The sequence below is a fragment of the Orbicella faveolata genome, unplaced genomic scaffold (genome assembly GCF_042242905.1).
Source record: "Orbicella faveolata isolate gen_17 unplaced genomic scaffold, um_ofav_v1 contig_25, whole genome shotgun sequence".
NCBI classification, from domain to species: domain Eukaryota; kingdom Metazoa; phylum Cnidaria; class Anthozoa; order Scleractinia; family Merulinidae; genus Orbicella; species Orbicella faveolata.
Window position 1 is genome coordinate 5,613,234 of NW_028301553.1, and position 19,441 is coordinate 5,632,674.

At 40.4% G+C, this 19,441-nt stretch overlaps 3 protein-coding genes across 3 annotated transcripts; 1 reads left to right on the plus strand and 2 right to left on the minus strand.

Annotated features, from left to right (window-relative positions):
* Positions 1-206: 206 nt before the first annotated feature.
* On the plus strand, positions 207-2,906 carry LOC110064369 (bifunctional FAD diphosphatase/FAD synthase-like). The gene is made up of 2 exons (XM_020771418.2): positions 207-765; positions 1,292-2,906. Exons 1-2 carry the CDS (start codon positions 207-209, stop codon positions 2,011-2,013), a joined length of 1,281 nt encoding a protein of 426 aa, XP_020627077.2. The 3' UTR covers positions 2,014-2,906.
* On the minus strand, positions 2,898-8,471 carry LOC110064360 (E3 ubiquitin-protein ligase TRIM45-like). The gene is made up of 2 exons (XM_020771410.2): positions 8,072-8,471; positions 2,898-6,928 (listed from the first exon to the last, which is right to left on the minus strand). Exons 1-2 carry the CDS (start codon positions 8,261-8,263, stop codon positions 5,129-5,131), a joined length of 1,992 nt encoding a protein of 663 aa, XP_020627069.2. The 5' UTR covers positions 8,264-8,471; the 3' UTR covers positions 2,898-5,128.
* A 2,776-nt stretch (positions 8,472-11,247) lies between these two features.
* Positions 11,248-19,178, minus strand: LOC110064385 (E3 ubiquitin-protein ligase TRIM45-like). Its single transcript, XM_020771432.2, has 2 exons — positions 18,760-19,178; positions 11,248-15,355 (listed from the first exon to the last, which is right to left on the minus strand). The coding sequence occupies exons 1-2, from the start codon at positions 18,949-18,951 to the stop codon at positions 13,514-13,516; spliced, it is 2,034 nt and encodes a 677-aa protein (XP_020627091.2). The 5' UTR covers positions 18,952-19,178; the 3' UTR covers positions 11,248-13,513.
* Between the last annotated feature and the right edge of the window lie 263 nt (positions 19,179-19,441).

A 19,441-nucleotide genomic window follows, 5' to 3' on the forward strand; every position in this document is an offset into this window, starting at 1 on the left:
AGGGACGAGATTTTAAAGGGTCATACAAAAGATACGAATTTTTATTTTCTGCTGAAGAAGCTGTAGTCCTTAGGAGTCAAGGTGGGGAAAGTGTCGGTCATTTCGGACGATGTGGATGAAATTGCCGGTGAAGTGAAAAATTCTCTTCTCGATTTTCCGTCGTGATCACCACCGGTGGAATTGGCCCTACTCACGACGATGTTACAATGCAGGGAATCGCAAAAGCGTTTGAGGAAGATGTAGTCCTCAACGAAGAGTTAGTGAGGTTGATTTCGGGTGTGTATGAACTTTCAGAACATCAAATCAACTCGTCCCATCTGAAAATGGCCCGTGTCCCTTCCTCAGTCAAGCTGTCTTATGGAAAAGATTCGTCTGGGGAACCGAGCAATTTTCCTCTTATTTATGCACATAACGTGTATATATTCCCTGGTGTCCCCCAGTTCTTGGAAGAAGAGTTTGGCGTTTTAGAAAGCCTTCTATTAATTTCGCACTCCAAGAAACGGTTTTTCCTGCGAAAGATTTTCCTCTCGGCAGACGAAACAGCTATAGCTTCTAGTTTGGATGAGGTTGATGAGAAATTTAAAGGGATCGTACATTTAGGATCGTACCCCAATGTCTGCAATCAAGAATTCAAGGTCAAGTTGACTGTCGAGTCTGATAGCGTGAATGGCCTGGAGGAGGCCTGGCACTACCTTTTGGCAAGATTGCCTGAGGACCTTATTGTGAAGACAGTGGGAGGTATCGCTGATGCATCAATACCAAATTGTAAGTCTTGTATTACTGAGTTTGCCTTCCCAAGGGAAAAATAATTTATCACAAAATAAAGGTTTTCCCGATGGGATGGTGAAGTAAGATGGAAGGTGTAGCCACAGGATCATGCCCTCCTCCCATCTCTCTCCTCTGCCCCTTGATCACAGATCAGAGGAGATTTAACACCCAGAAATACTAACTGCTCATGTAGTTATGTCCTTCTCTTTGGCTTCCTAAGGTGGATTCTGGGATGATGGGGGAACTGATACCAACACTGTATATTGTTGTGTTTAATTAAACCTTAATATCTTGTCCTCTGAGTTATCTCAAATCCACAGCTCTCTCAAAGTCAAATAATTTTTCCTTGGATATCTTTTTTCAGTCATTTAGAATCAGCTATTTAAACTCCCACCATCTTAAACTGTTTTTCAGATAGCAGGGTTATGTCAAAGTTTCAAATGAGTACCCAAGCCAGTCAACAGCTGTTATGCACATATCACTTGGTCAACATGTAAATGTTTTATTTTCTGTTTTTTAACAGGTCTACCCAGTCAACCTCCAAATGAGGACTGTGAGCAGGTACTGAACATGGAAAAAGTCTATCACCTATTGGATCCCAAGGATGAGTCAAACACGAGCGCCTGTGTTAAAGGAGCATGGGCCATTATACAGCAAACCCTACAGCTGTATTCCTTGGACGAATTGTGTATCAGTTTCAATGGCGGCAAGGACTGCACTGTACTGTTGCACATGTTACATGCTGTGGTTAATAAGCTGTCGCCCCCACCCCAAAAACTGAAGGCTTTGTACATTCGCTATGACTCGCCATTTCCACAAGCAGAAGAGTTTATCTTGGAAACAACTGAAAGGTACAATTTGAATCTCATAACTATGACGGGAGATATTAAAGCAGCTCTGAAGACTTTGAAAGAAACTATGCCTACAATCAAAGCAGTCATGTTGGGAACTAGAAGGCATGACCCTTTTTCGGATGCACTGTGCACTTTCTCTCCTACAGACCCAGACTGGCCACACTACATGAGGGTAAATCCAATTTTGGATTGGCATCACGCTGATGTGTGGTCTATGATCAGAGAGTGCAGTATTCCATACTGCTGTTTATATGATGAGGGATACACATCACTGGGAAGTACCCACAACACAACCCCAAACCCTGCCTTAAAATATGACGACGGCAGCAACATGTACAAACCTGCTTACATGTTGGAAGATGGACACCTCGAAAGGGCTGGTAGAAACTGAAAAGAAAATTTGTTTTCTCTTGACAATTTGTTGAATACGAATTTGTTTACCCCACAAAGGCATTAACCCAAAATCTACATGTAACATTTCTGATATAATCTTGATTAATTTTTTAATCTGAATTAATTTACTCTTAGTGACGTAATTTCTTGCTGTTAGGTGGCTCCCTATGGTTTTAGGATGGCATGTGGGAAGCTCAAGTAATCTGTGCGCACTGGAAGGAAAACATCAGTGTTTTTTTCGATATTTTATGACATCAACATGAGCACAAAAAGCAAAACTGACAGTGAATTTTCTTGCATTTCCTTTGGTGAAATTCCCTAAAATTTTGGCGGGTTGGTAGTGAATATTTTACTTTAGTCAGAGCTCGTTTTTCAGGGAAATCTATAAGCCCAGTTTTTCGCAGCAGTAAAAGACATAAATTTGCAAAATTCGAAAAAACTGCCTTTACAAACTCTACTTTTTTCCTGTTTAAAATTCCGCAGGATGAGATGTGCTGTGAAAATTTTGGAAGATTTCACCAAACGAAATTCAAGAAAATCACAAATGAAGCCATACAAAAAAAGTAAAAAACGTATTCATTTTGCTTGGGCATTTATAAATCAAGACTAAAACCCAAAATTTTAACAGAGATGATAGTAAAACACTATTTCATCATTGCTTATTACATGTAATAAGTTTGAGAGGACTGGGTGTAAAACAAATGCAAAAACAGCATTTAAAACCTAATACTATCATGCACATTGCCATAAATGATTACCCTATGGAGCCACCCTAAGGGTTCTATCATTCCTCTGAGGCAATACTGACTAACACCATTCTTGATCTCCACGAATCTATTTCATGTAGATTATTTCAATATTGATATTAAAAGAACATAAATCTTTGTTTAATGAGGGACAAACTTTCAGATACAAACTTTAATTTTGTTTTCCTAGTGCTAATATCTGATGTACAATATTTTGGTTGACTGAATTTACAACTACATGTAAATTACAGTTGGGAATTACAGAGTATACACACGTCCTAAAGATAACCCCTTGAAATTACAATGCAGCAACACCGGAATGGAATTTAATTCCCATAGCAATGCACATGTACAACTTAAAAAACCTCAATCTATGGTTTCATGGAGACTTAAAAGAAAAGAAAGAACGACCTTGTACAGTATAATTAAACAATACCATGGTTTCACCTGTACTTAAAATTCAAAACCTGCTTTATACAGAATTGTAAATTAATACTGCAGTTCATTAATTGACTACACTGTACTTCCAAAATATATATAAATGAGCTACTTTATACACTAATGACAAAAACCTTGCCAACAGGAGGGGCACCATTTTTTCCTCCAATCTTCCACAGATTGGCAAAACTCTTCAGCATCAGACAAAGTGAGATCTGGTGAAAACTGGGTCCAAAATTAACCCTTTCATACAAATGTAGCCCCTCCTAAAAGCTATCTGTATCGAGTTCATAAAGATAATATTACAATAACCTTTCTCCAACACCTAAAGAAACTATGTAAGTGATAATAAAATCATATATTTGAACTGTGGGATAACATGACCAGGCTTGATAGCACGGTTGGACCAAAGCACTGGTCAGGACAGGTATCGCAGAGGTCCCAAGTTCAAAACCCTTTCAAGCCTAAATGAATTTTCTTCAGGGTTTATTTTTGCAACCACCCAAGTTCAGGGCTCGAAAAAAGTGCCATCTGGTCGTCCCGGACAAGTAGATTTTCCAGCCTGGCATGTAACTTTTCATTCTCACTTGCCCACTGGGCAAGGCCCAGGGAAGTCATCTGCCAAGTAAGTAATAAAAACAGTAAACTAAGTCTCGCTCAGGGCATGCAAAATTTGAGAACTGCTTGTCCGAAGGGCAAGATGGAATCCAAGTATTTTTCTAGCTCTGCAAGTTGTGTACATAACTAGGATGATCTTTCATGTTTTAAACTTAAAGAAACTAACCAAATTTATCCTTATAAATGTATCAAAGAATAAAATTCATCGCTCTTGTAACTATTTCTAACACCCTACAAATTTGTATAACACCAATAATGAATATGAAACGAACGCCCCAAAAAGGAGGGAAATGTAGTTGACCAGTTTATTGGGACAAAATAGTACATTCTGTAACATACACATTGATGCTATTTTTAGTGTTCAAAGTTAGTTATTACTGCACAGCATTAAAAACATGATCATTTGCAGGGAGAGCTCTGTGACTGTACGATGCCATGTATGACTGTTTGTTTGGTGACTTCTACAGTCAGTGAAAATAACACGGCTAAGGCTAATTGAAAAGGTGCATTTGCACAAAACAGCCCGCACTGTTAGAACTCATCCCAGGGGGACAGCATAAAGCAATTACTAAGAGCATTGTTACACTTGCTGGATTAGACGCTAGTCCATAACAGGTTAGCCTAGAGAGTGTTGTCAGCTTTCCATAAAAGATTGCTGGTAGACATTTATACAACTATGATTATTAAATTGTATTAGTTATTATACTTTATCAGTGATGGTGCAGAAAAGAAACAGTTGTTTGTCTGCTAGAGGTATGACAACTTTTGGTGAGTATGGCGGCCATGCAGACCTAGGCTATTAAGAATAGTATAGTATGGGAGTTAAAAACCAAACTGGGCATGGGAGATCTTCCTTCCCAGACTAGCCTCACTTCACTCCAAGTTTTTTTTTAGTGGGGGAGGGGGGTGCCTTAGTCCCTATATGCAGACCAGGCTCCAATTGTACAAGAACTTCTTGTTTAAGAGGACTGGCCCACTGAGTCTATCTGCCAGGGTCCAATATAAAATTGCTCAAAAACATGCACAACCTCAGCTACAGTGGGTGGGGATATTTGGTGCAAGAAATGTTATATTGGTATAAACCTTTGACACTGAGAAGAAAAACCACATGGCACTCTGAACTGAAACAAAACATTTGAACTTAGTATGTGCCAACTAGTGTAAGTTATCACAGGACAAAAATCTTATGCATCATTTTCACCTGCCTGAGCATTGATTCAGTGAAATGCATGTTCAGTGGACATACCAAAGCTAACAAGCTAACAACTGATTGTTATAAATGTAATGACTAGATTATAACATGTATTGATATTAGTACCATGATGGTTCTTCAGATGGATGTCCACCAAATGTTTCCTTTTGACTAGAGTTGGGCTGGCAAGGCAAGGTAACTTCATCTCCAATGCAGCACAATTCAAACATTGGATGCATTTCTCCTTGGATTCTCCTCAATGTGTGGGGCTGTCTGGTACGTTGATTGTACATCATTAATGTCTTATTATCACAGTCCAGGTAAAATTCAATTACATCATTGTTCATGCAGTTGCTAATCGCACTCCATGTCCAGTGGGAATCATGAGGATGTTGGTTTTGTGGAATTCCACCAACCCCAAAAGCAAATCCAGCTGTGAAATTACCTGATATGCAGGCTTTCCATGAATGCTTACCAGAACCAAAAGAACAAGATCCAAAAACTGTCCACTTGCTGTCACAATGGAAAACAACTTCATCAACACAATAATTATAGTAACCAGCCTGAGGATAATCATAAACATCATATGTTATCCTGTCTTGCTGAACTGTTGCTTTCATATTATCCTCAGTCAACTGAATGTAGCAAGAGGACCTGCCATGTGAATACCCGTAGTCATCATGTACCTGTGTGTAAAGATTCCATATTTCATTAACCCATGCAAAAGGACTTCCCATCACATGACAACCATTTAGTTTCACTGACAACTGGTACTCCATAACTCCATGGACTGGAGTAAAACAGAAACTGTATGTGCCATTTCCACAGTCCACAGCTGGAATATTAAAAACTAGTTCACCTTCTTGGGTGGAGATTTCGACTTCAAAAACATCACCACCTTCTGTTCGTGTCCCTCCATTCAACTCCTTGGCAGTTATCAAGAATTCAATCAACTGCCCATTTAGTGTATTGTACATCACACCCTCTGATCCATGTCCCATTGTTACTGTTGATGAACCAGCGTGTGTGAACACATCAGTGACATCACCAAAGCTTGGCAACGCTTGTTTCAGTTGGTCATCAGGGCAAAACTTAAAGCGATCATGGGCACTCGGTTCCAGTTGCCACTTGGCTGAATTCAGTTCTTGTAATCGGCAAGACATTAGTTTGCGCATGTTCAAAATGTCAACTTCACTTCCATTTTCCAGAGCTCTTTCTGTGAATTCAATGCTGCTCTGCACACTTCCTAACGCTGTTTCCAGTTCCCCTTGCTGTATTTCCAGGGACTTCAGTTTAGTCTTCTTAAGTTCTTCTACCCTACAAATTAACTCATTACAGCGAGTATTAAGGCAAGCTGTAAGTTCTTGAAAACAGCTGAAGACTTCCTGCACAGTTTGTTCTGCATGGGATTGAACACTTCTTTTCACTTCTGCAACACCGTCTAATGCCTCCTTAAGTACTGATACCTTTGCTTTCGTTTCTGACATAATTTTCAACACACTCTCTTTGCCCTTTGAGAAAGCATCTTTAACAAAAGTGTATTTGTGTTCACGATGCTTCACAATAGTGCAGTCTCTACATATAGCCTCGTCACATGTCTCACAAAATAGCTTTAGGATCTCTCCATCGTGTTCTTTGCACAAGGATGGACGTGTGACAGCTACAGGTCCCTCTTCTTTGGCTTCTTCAAGAGACATCAGACGATGAGTTTTGGTACTGCGTCCTCGTTTATGTCCAGCAGTGCAAAACTCGCAAAGGAAATGGCAACACGTGGGACATCTATTGACAGGAGGGTCACCACTGTCACAATTATCACACTCAAGATTACCACTCCCAGAATCTCCATGAAGAGAAACCATGGACAACAAATTGTTGAGAAAGAAATTGACTGGCAGGGAATCAACTTCTCCTTTAGGGATCTGTGGGAAACATAAGAAAACTTTGCATCTAATAAACTCTAAGTACAAACCTAAAAAACAGTACTTTCAATAACATTTGCAATGCACAGCTGATGTCCTACGAACAGTACTCATCAGTGCTGGAAATGCTTTTATTACGAAGCAGGACATATGTCCTTTTAAGTCTATTTTTGCCGGACATATACCAATTTGCATGCCCTGGACATCAAATATATAATTTGTATACACAAATATCATGATGCCTCACTGTAGGCAAACAGGACGTAATGAGTAAGCTTAGCAATGCAATACGGGGTGATTTTCAAAGCAAACATTTGTTTCATGATCCATTCAGGCTGGAGTCTGGAGTGGCTTAATAAAAGCAAAACAAATCAACCTGTTTGATTTGTGATTTTTACATACAAATATCTATAAATTTTCCTGCGAATTGCCAATCGGTTTTGCAGACAAATGTAGGGGGAAATGAAAACCTTAATTCTGGCTTTTCTAGTGATGCTCTTTCCCTCAAACTTGATCAGTAAATTATTTTACCTAGTATCTTAAGTTTTTTAATTCACAGATACTTCAGAACTTGAATTTTCCATGAGTTGTTAGACATTTGATTCACCATTGTCTCCATACATCAATTTACTGTAAGTTTTGCCATGTTTGCTCCCCAAGCAAGATGGCATCAGAAACCGTGAAAAGGTCTATTTGAGGCATGTCTGTCAGAAGGAATTGGGTCTTCAAGGATTTATGAGACTACAAAGACTGCTAGAGGAAGTAAATTCCCAGACTTTCAGTTTGGGAGGTTGGAAATGCCTAAGAAATTGTCTTTTTGGGTAATCCACGCCTCTAGTGCAGTGTAAATCTGTAATTACAGCTCAAGATTCCAGTATACGTCAGGATGCACCTCCCCCCTCTCCAACAGAACCGTGCAAGCTGTTAATGTTTACAGATGTGGCCATTAAAATATCTGACCACATCAAGTTAACTACGGAAAAAACAAAAATATAACAATGACAATTTCGACCGGGCTTTCACTAGAAGCGATTCGATCAACAAAGAATAAAGTTAGAGGGCGCGCCGTGAGGTAGTGAGGGGGGGGGGGGGGGGGGGGAAAGGACGCATACTGATCACAAATCAAACATTTCGCTGACTAACCTCCACACTAATCCGACAAGATGGACAATTTATCGTCCACACCACTCCTTGTTTCGTTAATAGACCTTCTAGACATTTTTTGCAATACGAGTGAAGACATGGCAAAACTTTAGGCTCCTTGTACTGCTCCAAGCAAACCGCGCATTCCAACTCCTTCACCAAATTCTGGGCTAAAGATGAAGCCTTTGCCATCGTTTAGACGTTCCTTCTCTGGTCAGAAATAGGAACTAGAAGTTTCTTTTGTTGTTGGAAGTAACAGAAGAGATTGCCTGTGAAAACTCGCGGTGACAAGAGTCGGATTATTCCCCAACACTATAATCACGCCAAAATGGTTCCTTGACCAACTGAGATTGTGATTCGCAGAAAGCCTGCTTTCTCAGAAATTGCCGTCACGTGAGATACCCAATCTTAGGCAAAGATTGAGAGGGCGGGGCAACCTCGTCCCCAGGGTCTTCTCCTCGAAGATTTTTTTGAAAAGTGGAGAAGGCCCTGGAACGAGGAGGGCGGGGAGAGAGGGGCGGGCCCACAACATTCAAAATACGTGCCCCAAAGGGATCATAGAATATAGCTGAGTGGAAAGCAATGAATAAATATTTTGTCTATTTTGTCTCCACTTCACAACGAGTGAACACACAGCTGATATAGGCAAATAAGTATATTTGGAGACGGCCTGGCAAGAACCAACCCAAACTACGTTACAGCAACTACATGATTAAGAATCTACATAACTCATTCAATAACTGTTCGTTGACGGGTATAAACTCTTATCGCCGACCACTTGTGCAATCCGTCCTTGTGGATTCTTGGAAAAAATCCATCTTCAAAGAAGATGTGAATACAATAAGTATTTGACGAGCATATTACATATACACGTAGAACGTGCACGAACATAACGCAGACTAAACGAGCTTTGCATCTGACTGCTATTCAGGCTAGAGTGTCCATTACTTTGGACCAAAAACTCCCGCGTATACAAATATAACGTGTTTAAAGTTACAGAGCAAAGAAATTTGCATACAACATACAACTAGGAGATGGCCTGGTGTGTCCACAACTTTGGACCAATCCCCATATACAAACACATCATGCCAGTTAGGCTAGGGTGTCCACAACGTTAGACGAAAATCACCGTACACAATGAAGTCATGCCAGTTAGGTCGGCGTGTCCACTACTTTGGACCAAAAAAAACCCATATACAAACACATCATGCCAGTTAGGCTAGGGTGTCCACAACGTTAGACAAAAATCCCCGTACACAAACATGTCATGCCAGTTAGGCTGGCGTGTCCACTACTTTGGACCAGAAAAATACATGTACAAATATATCATGCCAGTTAGGCTGGGATGTCCACAACTTTGGACAAAAATCCCCGTACACAAACATATCACGCCAGTTAGGCTGGGATGTCCACTACATTGGACCAAAAAAAACCATATACAAACATATCGTGCCAGTTAGGCTAGGGTGTCCACAACTTTGGACAAAAATCGCCGTACACAAACATATCACACCAGTTAGGCTGGGGTGTCCACTACTTTGGACCAAAAGAAAAACATATACAAACATATCGTGCCAGTTAGGCTGGGATGTCCACTACTTTGGACCAAAAAACCCCATGTACAAACATATTATGCCAGTTAGGTTGGGGTGTCCACTACTATGGACCAAAAATCCCCGTACACAAACATATCACACCAGTTAGGGTGGGGTGTCCACTACTTTAGACCAAAAAAAACCCATGTACAAACATATCGTGCCAGTTAGGCTGGGATGTCCACTACTTTGGACCAAAAAACCCCATGTACAAACATATCATGCCAGTTAGGCTGGGATGTCCGCAACTTTGGACAAAAATCGCCGTACACAAACATATCACGCCAGTTAGGCTTGGGTGTCCACTACTTTGGACCATGGCTCATGCTCCAGCGATTGGTGGCCTTTCCTACGGAGGCTTTACAAAGGTAAGACTGTCGATAGTGCAGTAACAGTACCTGAAAAACTAAAATGAAAAAATTAAACGGAGCTCTGAACAGGGTTGATTCAGAGGCCTAGATGACTATCACGTGCTACACTCCCCCGTATGACCCCTTTCTCTCTACCCATGATGCACCGGCCTGGAGCACAGGCCGCGTTATGTCCCGTGCCGGCAAAATAGTTCTTTCGGCCTTCTTCGCAAGCTCATTCGTCAGAAATAACATTTGCCTTATCGTTTGAGACCTTACCGGATAGACTAGTATAGAGCGTTTTCACTGTCACGCAATAAAAAATTAAATCGAAAGCCATGAGTGGACTTAGTCAAGAATTAGCTCTTATTAACCGAGCAGGAGGTCTGTACGGGAGGGTCGTGAGTACAGACCGAACGCACTGAGGTCTGTACACACGGTCAAGATACTTCCATACAGACCGACTAAGCTCGGTCAATAAGATGTTTATTATATGGCAAACAAGAAAAATTTAATTCGTTAATGTACCTGGTTTGTACTAGCTGGCATATTGCTTACGAACGGCGATGAGATGAACTTAATTCTACCAAAGTTTGCTGGTCCTCTTTACCTTTTTTCTCATCAGCCTTTTTGGTACTTCCATAAATAAATGTTTTTAGAAGAAGATAGTCAATATTTTTGAATTTCAGCTGGCAACTTTTTCACCACAAAACATTATCGGTCTAGATGCCGGTCTAGATGGGAAAATCTAGACCGCTTTTAATATCGATTTCAGGCAATCAAATTCGTGAATTCGGTAGTTTCCAGTCCTTGTGAAAAACAGCCATTCAGAAAAACCTTAATGTACGGTAAACAGCCTAAGCACCCGGGAGTCATAGCTAAATGACAGGCACTGAAATAGTTCACTTCTTTCACCAGAAGCTGCAGGATTTTCAACACTTAGAAGAAATCAAATTTTATACCAAAAGGCTCAACTGTAACAGCTTATTCACAAATGAGGAAAAACCCATGACGAATATATTGTTAAATAAAAACGCGACTTTTAACCAATCAACGCGCGGATTTTCTGTTTTCTAAATTATTATAAAATTAGATATTTCTGTAGCGCCTATCCAGATCTGTTGTAAGTACTTTACAACAGTAAAAGAGCTAAAAAGAAAGTCCTACGAGATAAAAATACAGAGCGCAATGTTTTCACCCTGAAAACGCATCAAATGTTTTCCGTCCACACTACATTTAATTAATATTTATTTAGTGTCCACAATTAGGCTTCAAGGCTAAATCTTTTAGACACTAAAATAAAGTAAGATGTATATACTATGTTGCCCCAGGAAATATCCTTACCCTCCCATAAAGGGTTTTTTGGGCTCTACCCCTCATCACCCCTCTTGAAATTACAGTTAAGCCAAATTCTTTCTTTTACGAGGTTTTGATTTTGAGATCCCTCCCCCTTCTAACCCAGAATAAAATTAACTAGCAACCAACTTTGGGGAAAGTATGCATATTTTCTGGAAACAGACAAGATTGGTGTTCTACACAAAATTTCATTTATATACACATTTTTTATATACCGGTCAGCAGGGCTGTCCTTAAGGGCCGTAACCCATAACACTTGTTGTGAATGAGTATCCTTAATGAGCCCTTGATATCACAGGTAAACTTCCTTGTTGTTTATACTACTCACCCACAAAATAACAAGTTTGTTATGGGTGTGAAGACCAAAGGAATGGGTGACACAAAACTTAATGACAGCCCTGGGTCAGCATCAGTTATTACTGACGGTACGTGAAGCTGTTAAACCTTGAATTTGTAGAATAGTTGTTAGCTAGTCAATCATATGGGCAGGAGGGAGAATCTCCTTTGTCTACATCTAAAGTGAACTAATGAACTACTCTTTCCTCACTTTTTAAGTCTGTGTAAAATACTTTCTGTATCCTACTAAAATAAGATGATGTATGTGTGTGTCCAGGAAATATCGATACCCACCCCAAGGAGGATTTTTGGAAATTCCAAGGAGGAGGGGATCTCAAAAGCCAAAATTTTTTTACAGAAAGTATGAAACCAAACTGGAATTTCCAGAGGGAGGGGAGTTCAAACAAAAAACCCTCCATGGGAGTGGTATGGATATTTTCTGGAACAACTCAGTTACAAACAATCCAACTACCTTCCACATGATAAAGTGTCTTGGAGTAATTTTGCTACTATGCCCCTGACAACCTGTCAGGTTTCCCTAACACTCTGTCATAATTACTTTCAAATTTAATTTCTACTCTTTTTTCTTTTTTTTTTCACTAACATGGCCGGTGAAGCGAGACACTACGAAAACTTTAAGAACACCACAGAGTGACCTGGCCAGGGCTTGAACCTTGAAAGTTCAGCCCAGTGTCCAGTGTCCACTGAATGATATATTCAGCCCAGTGTCCACTGTCTAAGACACTGACCAAGATGTTCACACTAGTGTTCACTATTCAAGACACTGACTAACATATTTAGCCCAGTGTCCATTGTCCAAGACATTGACCGAGATGTTCAGCCCAGTGTCCACTGTCCAAGACCTTTAGCGACATGTTCAGCCCAGTGTCCACTGTTCAAGACAATGGCACAAGCCGGAGGACATTTTTTTTTTTTTTAATGTTTCCTTATTTTAATGATTCCAAAGATTACAAACTATTTCAGCCAACAAGTCTAAAGTTTGCTTGAAACAGGATTAATATCTTGAGCCTGTAGGTCATGAGAATTAACAAACTGATGACAAAAAGAAAATTATTCATAGTTGTCTCATACAAGAGATATGTGGTGTATTTGAAATAATTCTATGGGGGCTGATTGCTGTATTAAAGTTAAGGAGATGATTTTTGAAATTTAGAAAAAAAAACTAAGTTGAGCTTAAGGTCAAGATCATCTCCAAAACTAAGAGGTACCATAGACATTTTTAACAATGAATGTCAGTAACAGTGCATTGGCAGCCAAGAGCCATGCCTCTGATAAAAGTGATTGTATCAGTTCAATTTTTTGACTACCTTTGATTTAGTTTTACATGTAATGTACCTGGGACATTTACGTGGTGAGAATTAGAAATGCAACATCCTAAGTAGCCCTTAGCAATACCATATTAAAATGACTTCCATTCCCTAAAAGAAGTCATCAATACCACAGAGAAAATCAATCTCACAAAGCAAATTCTCCCAACTTGGAGATAAGGAGATTTTATAAATTGAAATCTGGGGCCTTCTTCTTGAAAGCCCTGCAAACATTTCTGGCCCACAACTTAGCCATTTTTAGCTAATCTGTATCTAAAAATAGAAAGGTGTATTAACGCCTGAAACTTCTTTTATGAAGGGAACTTCTGGTCATATTAACATTATGTAAATAAAGCAGCTCTGTAATCATAAGGTTTGAGATTTTGCTTAATGGCTTTTCAGGTGCGAAAACTTTTTGGGACCTTCAAGAAACAGGCCCCAGGTCTTTTGGACAAAAATAATTGATATTTTTAGGCTTTAAAGTAGCAAAGAAACCTGATCTCCATCAGTTGTCATGTGAAACACTGGGCAAACATCTCCCTGAACTTCATACCAGATGTCTGACTGTTTGGTGCGTTGATTGTACATCATAACAGTGCCGCTGTCACAGTCCAAGTACATTTCAATGACATCATTGCTCATGCAGTGGTCAATAGTGCTCTGCTGGACAGGAATGTTTGATGACCAACACAGATGCTTCATTCGTGTTGAATTCCACAGCCACCAGTTTCCTAGTTTGGCCAGTGTACCATGTGATCCTTGGTTGGAGGTTATGATGCCAAAACTACATCCCTCCTGGATGTTGCCTACTAGTTTTGCCTTGCATGAATGCTTGCCAGTGCTGAAACAAACAGAACTCACGACATAAGGCCATCTGTTGGCACCAAATGGCCGATCAGTGCTACCATGGTACCTCTTGGATGCACCACCACCCACTAAGCTTGAAACACTTACAGTACTACCAGAAAATGGAAGGGAAATACCAGTAAAAGAATTAACAAAGCCATTTCCAAAAGTCAAACCTGATGCTCCCAGCTTGTACCGAGCTGTCAAATTTTCTTCAGTCAGTTGTATATCTCCTTCACTGTTACCTGAAATACTCAAAAGATGCCACTTCTCCACCAACCAAGAGAAAGGACTTCCCACCACATCATGACCAAGCAGCTTCACAACCAATTTATACTGGCCTTCGTGCTCTGGAGTGTATGAGAAGTTATACGTACCATCTCCACAGTCTGTCACATCTAACATTTTGACCCCGTTACCATTATCACAACATGCGGTAAAAAGATCACCCCCTTCTGTTCGTTTCTGTCCATTGCGCTCTTTGGCAACTATGGTGAATTCAACCGGCTGTCCACACAGTGTATTGTACATCACACCCTCAGATCCATGACCCATGATTACCACTGATGCACTGGCATACGTCACCACATTAGTGATGACACCAAAAGTTTCAATGTCCTGTTTCAATTGGTTGTCAGCTTCAAACTTAACAGCATCGTCAGCACAAGGTTCTAGCTGCCATATAGCTGTGTTCAATTCTCGTAATCTACTGGAAATTTGCTTACGCACGTTCAAAATCTCAACCTCACTGCCATGTTTGAAAGCTTTTTCTGTGAATCTGACACTGCTTTGAACAATTCCTAGAGCCATTTCCAGTTCCTCTTGCTGGACATTCAGGGAATTTAGTTTAGCTTTTTTCAGTTCCTCTACTTCATTAATCAGTTCTTCACGGCGAGTATTGAGGCTAGCTGTCAGGTCATGAAAAACATTTGTGACATTCTCCACAGTCTGTTCTGCATGGGTCTGTACATTTCTCTTCATCTCAGAAACACCACTCACAGCATCCTGAAGGGTGGATGCTTTCGCTTTAGTTTCTGACAGAATTTTAGTTATAATATCTTTCTCCTTTGCAAAGTAATCCTTAATGAAAATGCACTTATGATCACGATGCTTGATGATTGTGCAATCTCGACACGCAGCCTCATCGCATGTCTCGCAAAATAGCTTGTGCATCTCTCCTTCGTGTTCTTTGCAAAAGGATGGACGAACAACAGCAATGGGCCCCTCTTCTTTGGCTTCTTCAAGAGACATCAGATGGTGAGTTTTTGTGCCACGCCCCCGTTTATGTGCTGCAGTGCAAACTTCACAAAGGAATTGGCAACACGTAGCACATCTGTTGATAGGGGCATCACTACTGTCACAGCTATCACACTCAAAATTACCTCTACCCAAGTTTAAGTGAAGAGCGACCATGGACAATAGATTGTTAAGAACAAAATTTGCTGGCAGTAAATCAACATCTCCATTAGGAAGCTGGGAACAATAGAAAAAAAAATTTAAAAATTTTACACTGCTATAATCAACTTTGGATCTCTTAGGGTGTTTGTTCAAAAAAAGGAGGAGGCCAGTCCCCATACACTTCTTTTTTGCTAGAAAAATATCAGGTCCAGGGCTGTGCTCTAGAAGTGCCCAGGTGCCACAAGCAACTGACATTTGCCCTTGGGCGACTGGAAAAACTTACTTTTTGAGTTATTTTTTTGTAAAAAAAATACCTCTTAGTTGGCGCGTCGGGTATGTTATGGACGGGTCAATGGGTGAGTGAGTGAGTGAGTGAGTGAGTGAGAGATGTATGTATGTCACACCAATCAGATTGGATCTACTATGAACAGCCAATCAAATTTCTTGTTGTAAAGGTAAATGGTTCGTGTATAAACACAAGGACTTTGGTAATTGAAAAATAAAGAGTGACGTGTATGTTGCAGGTTTGTGATTTTTAGTCCGGTTTGGAGGGGAGTGTGACAGTTACATACGTACATTGGGTTGTTTTAGAGTGCATAATTTTCAGTGTAATGGTGGCTAGTTATGAACGAGATGAGTCTTGAGTTTTGAAGCAGTTCATGAGTAGTAGGCAAATGGCACGAGTTATTTTTATTTTTAATTACAAAGGGTAACTTGATACTTTTGTTTTCACGAATCGTCAGTTCTAGTTCTTAGGACATGTTTTAGAGGAGACGAGACTATTTAGATTTGAAGCAGTTCTAACGTTTACAATAGTAAGTGCAGGTAACGATTGTTTTGTTCTTATTGCATGCAAATATAACGAGATATTTTTATTTTTTAGTTACAATGGGTAATTTGACACTCTTTTTTTTCACAAGGTAGTAAATTCAATTAGAGCTGACGAATCATCACGACTTGTTCCCACGAGATGTTTGCTATTTTTAGTTACAAATGGTAACTCGACACTTTTGTTTTTCATATGGGAGTAAATTCAATTAGAGCTTACAAGTTATCGGCTATTGTTCCCAGGATATTAAACAAAAAAGAAGCTTTCCTTTCTAGAGTGTTTTTACGTCTCTGCAGTAGCAGTTTAATATTTTTATTTGATGGGCATTTTATGACATTCTTTCCAGTCCGCTATTTTTAAAGGTAAAAAGTATGAAAACTGTTCAAATGTTCTTTGAAGACTGTGTGGCACCAAGTTAAAGTGCAATTTAATTAAATCAGACTTTCAACGTGTCAGAGAGGTTTTTTCTCTTTCTTTAAATTTTCGGTGAAGTAGTGTTGTTGCGTTGTGTTGTGTAAAAAGGGTAAACTTACTACTCGTATAAAATGCAAAAGTTCTCTTAACTTAAGTATTTTTGAGCAAAAATTCCTCTTGGGGGCTGGAAGGCTTCCCGAGGGGGTACTCCCAGAAAAATTGGTTGGGGGTGTGCGGCCCGCTTCCCAAAACCCTTACCCTGTTCATGACCAAAATCTGCGATATTCCTTACCCTATTCATGACCTGACCAAAAATTCGAAACCCTATTTACAACCTGACCCTCAAATCAAAACCCTGTTTCAGACCTGCGTTATAATTAGCTCCCTAGTTCAAACCAATGTTAAATTACCGCAAACATATAAATTTGTGAAGGGCTTTTGTTGATTTTCTTTTCGATAATGATGAAAAAGTGGCTTCTTCTTAAAGCATACCCATATCAAGGCTAGAGTGCAAAAACCGTACCCTATTTATGACCAAAATAGCCAAAATCAGCCAAAATCGATACCCTATTTATGACCAAAACGGCTGAAAAACCATACCCTTCGGTGCCGTACAGACCTATATAGTCCATATAAGATCACGTAGTCCTTCCCCGGGGAAGGGCTACGTGATCGATGAGTGAGGGAGTTATGCATGTGCGCGTGTCAGACCAATCGCAGTGTGGGTTGTATCAAAGAACGAATAAAATTGCCTGTTAGAAAATAAGATGGTGTCTACATTAATCTGGAGATGTGTCAGATTACTGTAGTTTGTTCAGTCAAACATTTTATGGCTTACTATTTAGTTATCTTACCATTACCGATGTAACATCGTATGTACATCATAAACTCGCAGTTTCTTTCTTGCTGTACATCGCAACCAAAAACACTTGTCAAATCAACCAAATCATTACTGTAAACAGTTCCATGAATGCTCCTATCTCCGAGACTTATAGTTCACAAAAAAATAACTCTTGCACGCCTTGCGTGCCTATGTTTTATATAAGCGTAAGTGCTGAGCACCCAGGATTTCATGATTAGGAACCTTTGGGCTCCTCGTAATTTTTCTTAGACCACAGTCTTGAGGTCCCAAGGAAAGTGATGAAAAAGGTACCCCCTTCCCTGTCCCTGCCTTATTGGAGTAAGAAAGCGGGGTCAGGGATGGAGTTACCTCCTTCTATAAGCCATATAGTTTGGGGCTGATCTGAGGGGGTTCGGGGATTCAACCAAACCCCCAGAAGTAGAAAAGCGAGGGACCTCAATTTAAAATATTTTAAAGATTTTTGGGGGGAGGATGCTCCCGGAACCCCCCACAGGGGACCAGCTCCAGCAGTCCATATCTTGAATCCCCTTCTCAAAAATTCTGTATCCACCCCAGTGGCTATATGCTAATGCAGCACCAAAGGGTGAAGTTTTGGCCTGAAATAAGGTAGGATTTGGGCCCTCTAAGTAGAAATTTATTTCTATAATTTAATGAAGTGTAGTGTGATCTGAAATAGGATGAAATCAAATTTTGGGTCTGGTCTAAAACAGGGTGAGAGTTTCAAGAAGTGTGATGAACAGCCCCATCCACATTTTCAATTGGTATTTCCTCCTGGAAGAAGGGTCCACATTCATTTTGCCCCTCCCCTCTTCCTCTTGATGTAAGTCCCCGTTTTGCACTCCTTGCTAATAACTCTTCCTCTAAAACGTCAATTTCTTGTTTGCTTCAAAAAGGAGCAAATCCATTAAAAGCGGTTACACACTTCTTGCTTATTGCCAGACCGCCGGAAACTCAGCGAACCGATTCACGACAAAGTAAACATTTTTTTTTGGAACTTGGGTAAATGGCCGAGTCAATGGCCTTAAAGTCAGGTTGGAGCTCAGGAATAGTCAAAAGTAAGTCAAATGCGTTCGATGTTCGACTTTTTACAAATTTCCGCCAACGGTGATTGCCCCGGAAACAAGGCACCATACCGCAAGTCACACTAACCAAAAACTTCCACGCAAATCGATAACACAAAAACTTGTGATCTAAGTTCGCTACGGATAAACTGATTGAAATCAAAATCACAATTTCCAGCGGTTCACTTCCTTCGAATCGATTCAGTCTCATACTTGGCGGCGGGGGGGTATGTGTGGAGGAAATCACGGGAGGAAATCAAAACTCATTTGATTAAAATGTCACAGATTCTACGACGCACTTCACCTAACTCACCTCGACACTACTGCAGCAAGATGGACAATCCACTCTCCACGACAATCCTTCCCTGGGTAGCAGTCCTTCTAGACAAGCTTTGCAGTATGAGTGAAGACATGGAAGAACTTTCGGCTCCTTGTACTGCTCCAAGCAAATCGCGCATTTCAGCTCTTTCATCCAGCTATCTGCTACAGATGAAGCTTTCGCCATCGTTTTAGTGTTCCTTTTTGAACAGAAATACAAGTTATCTTGCAAACCTGAAGAAAAACGCCTGCTACTCTCAGCCTTTATTTCCTCACTCCTCCTCTCCAAAGCTTCAAAGAAGCAGTCCCTCGTCACGTGACAGATTGAATGTTCGCGCGCATTCCAACTCGTCCCCGGGGTCTCTCTCTCGGTGCTGTTTCCGGTTGAGAGAAAGGGCGAGGCTTCATCATAGGGGAAAAGTATGCCAAAACCACTGGGAAAAATTGTAAACTGGGCGAAAAACGCGCAGGCTCATGAGACGAGGTTCCACCAAACCTTTAGTACGATTCACAAGTCCCTCGTTATTGACTAAGTTAATGTGCTATAATTGGCTGATTTAGCAAGAGAACGGGAACGTCACTTGACGACGGCGCGCGCAGTACAAATACCCAAATATGGTCAAATTAGAACAGAATCCAGGTTATTCCGCGCGCTCTGCAGTCGTCATCTGACCATA

What these genes read in the sequence shown, in the direction of transcription:
- LOC110064369 (XM_020771418.2), top strand. Translation starts at nt 207, where the DNA reads ATGCAGGGAATCGCAAAAGCGTTTGAGGAAGATGTAGTCCTCAACGAA. An exon ending in TGATGCATCAATACCAAATT is followed by an intron (nt 766 to 1,291) that starts GTAAGTCTTGTA and finishes GTTTTTTAACAG; the next exon opens with GTCTACCCAGTCAACCTCCA.
- LOC110064360 (XM_020771410.2), bottom strand. Translation starts at nt 8,263, where the DNA reads ATGGCAAAGGCTTCATCTTTAGCCCAGAATTTGGTGAAGGAGTTGGAA. An exon ending in CTTGTCGGATTAGTGTGGAG is followed by an intron (nt 6,929 to 8,071) that starts GTTAGTCAGCGA and finishes TGTTTCCCACAG; the next exon opens with ATCCCTAAAGGAGAAGTTGA.
- LOC110064385 (XM_020771432.2), bottom strand. Translation starts at nt 18,951, where the DNA reads ATGGCGAAAGCTTCATCTGTAGCAGATAGCTGGATGAAAGAGCTGAAA. An exon ending in CTTGCTGCAGTAGTGTCGAG is followed by an intron (nt 15,356 to 18,759) that starts GTGAGTTAGGTG and finishes TATTGTTCCCAG; the next exon opens with CTTCCTAATGGAGATGTTGA.